Source organism: Penaeus monodon, chromosome 11, assembly GCF_015228065.2.
Source record: "Penaeus monodon isolate SGIC_2016 chromosome 11, NSTDA_Pmon_1, whole genome shotgun sequence".
NCBI classification, from domain to species: Eukaryota; Metazoa; Arthropoda; class Malacostraca; order Decapoda; family Penaeidae; genus Penaeus; species Penaeus monodon.
This window is the reverse complement of record NC_051396.1, coordinates 44,719,032-44,721,531: the sequence shown is the minus strand read 5'-3', so window position 1 is coordinate 44,721,531 and position 2,500 is coordinate 44,719,032. Positions and strand designations below refer to the sequence as shown.

The following is a 2,500-nucleotide window of genomic DNA, read 5'->3' as shown; positions in this document are numbered from 1 at the left end:
TTTAAAAATTTAGATGAATCTTAACTATTTGGACAATCTATTATTAACTATTTTACCCAGGCTATTACGAACCTTGTGCCCCGATATTTGTGATACACTAGCCTTGTGTCCTGATGCCTGTGGTATTCTGCATTCATGGAATGATGTACACTGTATGCTAGTCTTGTGTCCTGGCTCACGTGATGTTCAAGGGACCATTCCTTGCTCATGTAATGCTCACTTCTACATACCAGTTTTTTATCATGATCCCTCTCATGATTTAGTGATGTAACGCTTGCGATCTCAGCATGCATGGTCTACAATTATGAATTTAGCTAGTATATCATTAAGCAATGTGCAGTCGTTCAGTGACATACAGTATAAGAGAAAGACTAGCATTATACATGATGAGTTTCTAAGAGCAACATCCAATTCATTCTACTGGTACCTCTCGCTCCTTACACATCTCAGATACACCACACATATATACACCCACCCCCTCATAGACACACAGAGACGCACAACCACATACAGACACACTCATACCGATAATACACGACTGTGAAATACTCAATATATCAGCATCCTATTGGCGGTTGCTGGCATATCACAGGTGAGGCAAAAGATAGCAAGGTAAACCTCGATCAGAACGCAACTAAACATCACATGGTAGCACGGACATGGCATTGATGTCGTTATGAATATGACGGCACGGGTTGGAATTCAACATAACTTATTGTATTTGAAAGTACCACATAACTGGGAAAAAGCAGGCCCCGACACAAGTAAAACTCCAAATATAGCACAAGTAAGACTTCAACAAAAAGGTAGATAAGGCATAAACATAACATAGATGAAACATAACAAAACACAGGTCAAATACAACATAGCACGAGTAATAGCTCAAAACAGCCACGCCCAAGAATTAGAAGGGCGTTGTCTGACAGCGAAGCTCCACAAGTTCTAGAAATGTCTGTTACTCGGACAAACCGCTCATTCATAGTCGATTTAGAGTACTTCATTCACATGCATCACACCAGTAACAGGTATTACGTATTTTCTCATAAAGCAAGATTCGACCAGCAAAAGAAACGATCATCAATACTAAAGCCTTCAAGTGGCTTCCATAATGGTAACTAGACAGCACAATATGGATATGACGTCAATGTAACAAAAATATATGCATTTCTCTAATCTGACCACCGACGAGATAATCTAGACAAAAAACTTCACAATTATACAATTCTAAACATGTTTAGGGAATGTGTGTATTGCAAGAGTTTTGATATTTCAGCCTCTGTCATCTCTGGTGACATGCATTGCACACATGTCAGATTGGCACAGTTTATCACATCACTAGAGTTTGGCACATATGCAAGGCTTCAGTGGCTGCGGAGATCTCAGAGTCTGTGTTGGTTCTGCCCGTTTCTCCGAATCGAGTGCGGCCGGCGCTCCTTGTTTGGAAGCCTTCGGTTTCATCCTCGACCTCCCCTCCTGCCTTACATCGAAACTAATCCGTTCACACGAAGGATTTGCTTCTTTTACATCACGATGTAGTCTTTGTAGCCTTTAAGAGCTTTGAGACTCTTCTTGAGCTGCTTGACTAGGTCCATAGGCTGGATGAGGATGGAGATGTCTCGCCCAACCGCGTTCAGACGGTCAGCTATCTCCATGTGCTGTAAAGGCGAAATTGAATATCATTACCGTCGCAGGAGTTTGCATATTATATCTAAACTGTCTGGTTGATTATATCACTTTATGATATCGAAAATAGAAGACGTTTCATATAATCCAGCTTAACTGATCGGAAGAAAAAAGTGATATCGATACTTTAACTAGATAGGAATTTAATGTAATCACCTTAAAGAAGAGATTTAATGGTCTGTGATTGATTTCGGTGAGCACCCACGAGCAGAAGGACGTGCCATCAACCGTCTGAGATTTCGGGGGAACACCATGCTGAGCAGCCAGTCCACCGGGAACGATCTGTGTGACCAACCGTGCAACTTATGAGCAAGTATACTTGTCTATTTCGTGTGCATTCTCGTATGATTATAAAATAGTATAGAATAAACATGTCTTGCGATGCTCAGTTGTTGAGTAATTCAGTACAGTATTATATCAAATGTAGAAATGAAAAGTAGGATAAAGCAAGGAAAAGAAAAAAAAAAACAATGTGAGCAAGAAGGAATAATGTATATTGTGATGGGATGGCAAAAAGAGGAAGATGAGGTAATATAAAATGATTTAGACTAATCTAGTAAAATACGAATTGGAGAACAAGTAGAATAAAAAACGAGGCAGATAAAAGAGAAACCAACGGAAAAGAAGTTTCAAATAATATAGGAAGACAAGTCCAACATAAAATGAGTGTAAGGATAAGATAACAACCAAAGGCAAGAAGGAGGGGTTTACCTCACGTATCTCGGCGGTATTTCCCTCTCGGATGACGCCCAGAGCTTGGCCCTCCGTCTCCCTCTTCAGGGCGAACACCCTGCCGTGAGGGACTCGTCTGATGATG

At 40.6% G+C, this 2,500-nt stretch overlaps 1 protein-coding gene across 1 annotated transcript in view; it reads right to left on the bottom strand.

The window, feature by feature from the left end:
- Window positions 1-2,500, bottom strand: part of LOC119578972 (forkhead box protein C1-like) — a 37,567-nt gene that overhangs the window by 1,201 nt on the left and 33,866 nt on the right. Inside the window, exons 10-12 of the mRNA XM_037926660.1 lie at window positions 2,395-2,500; window positions 1,840-1,965; window positions 1-1,655 (exon numbers count right to left, since the gene is read on the bottom strand). The exon at window positions 1-1,655 is cut by the window's left edge and continues 1,201 nt beyond it; the exon at window positions 2,395-2,500 is cut by the window's right edge and continues 8 nt beyond it. Of these exons, the coding sequence (XP_037782588.1) occupies window positions 1,521-1,655; window positions 1,840-1,965; window positions 2,395-2,500 (367 nt within the window). The 3' untranslated portion in view covers window positions 1-1,520. The remainder of the gene's footprint in view (window positions 1,656-1,839; window positions 1,966-2,394) is intronic.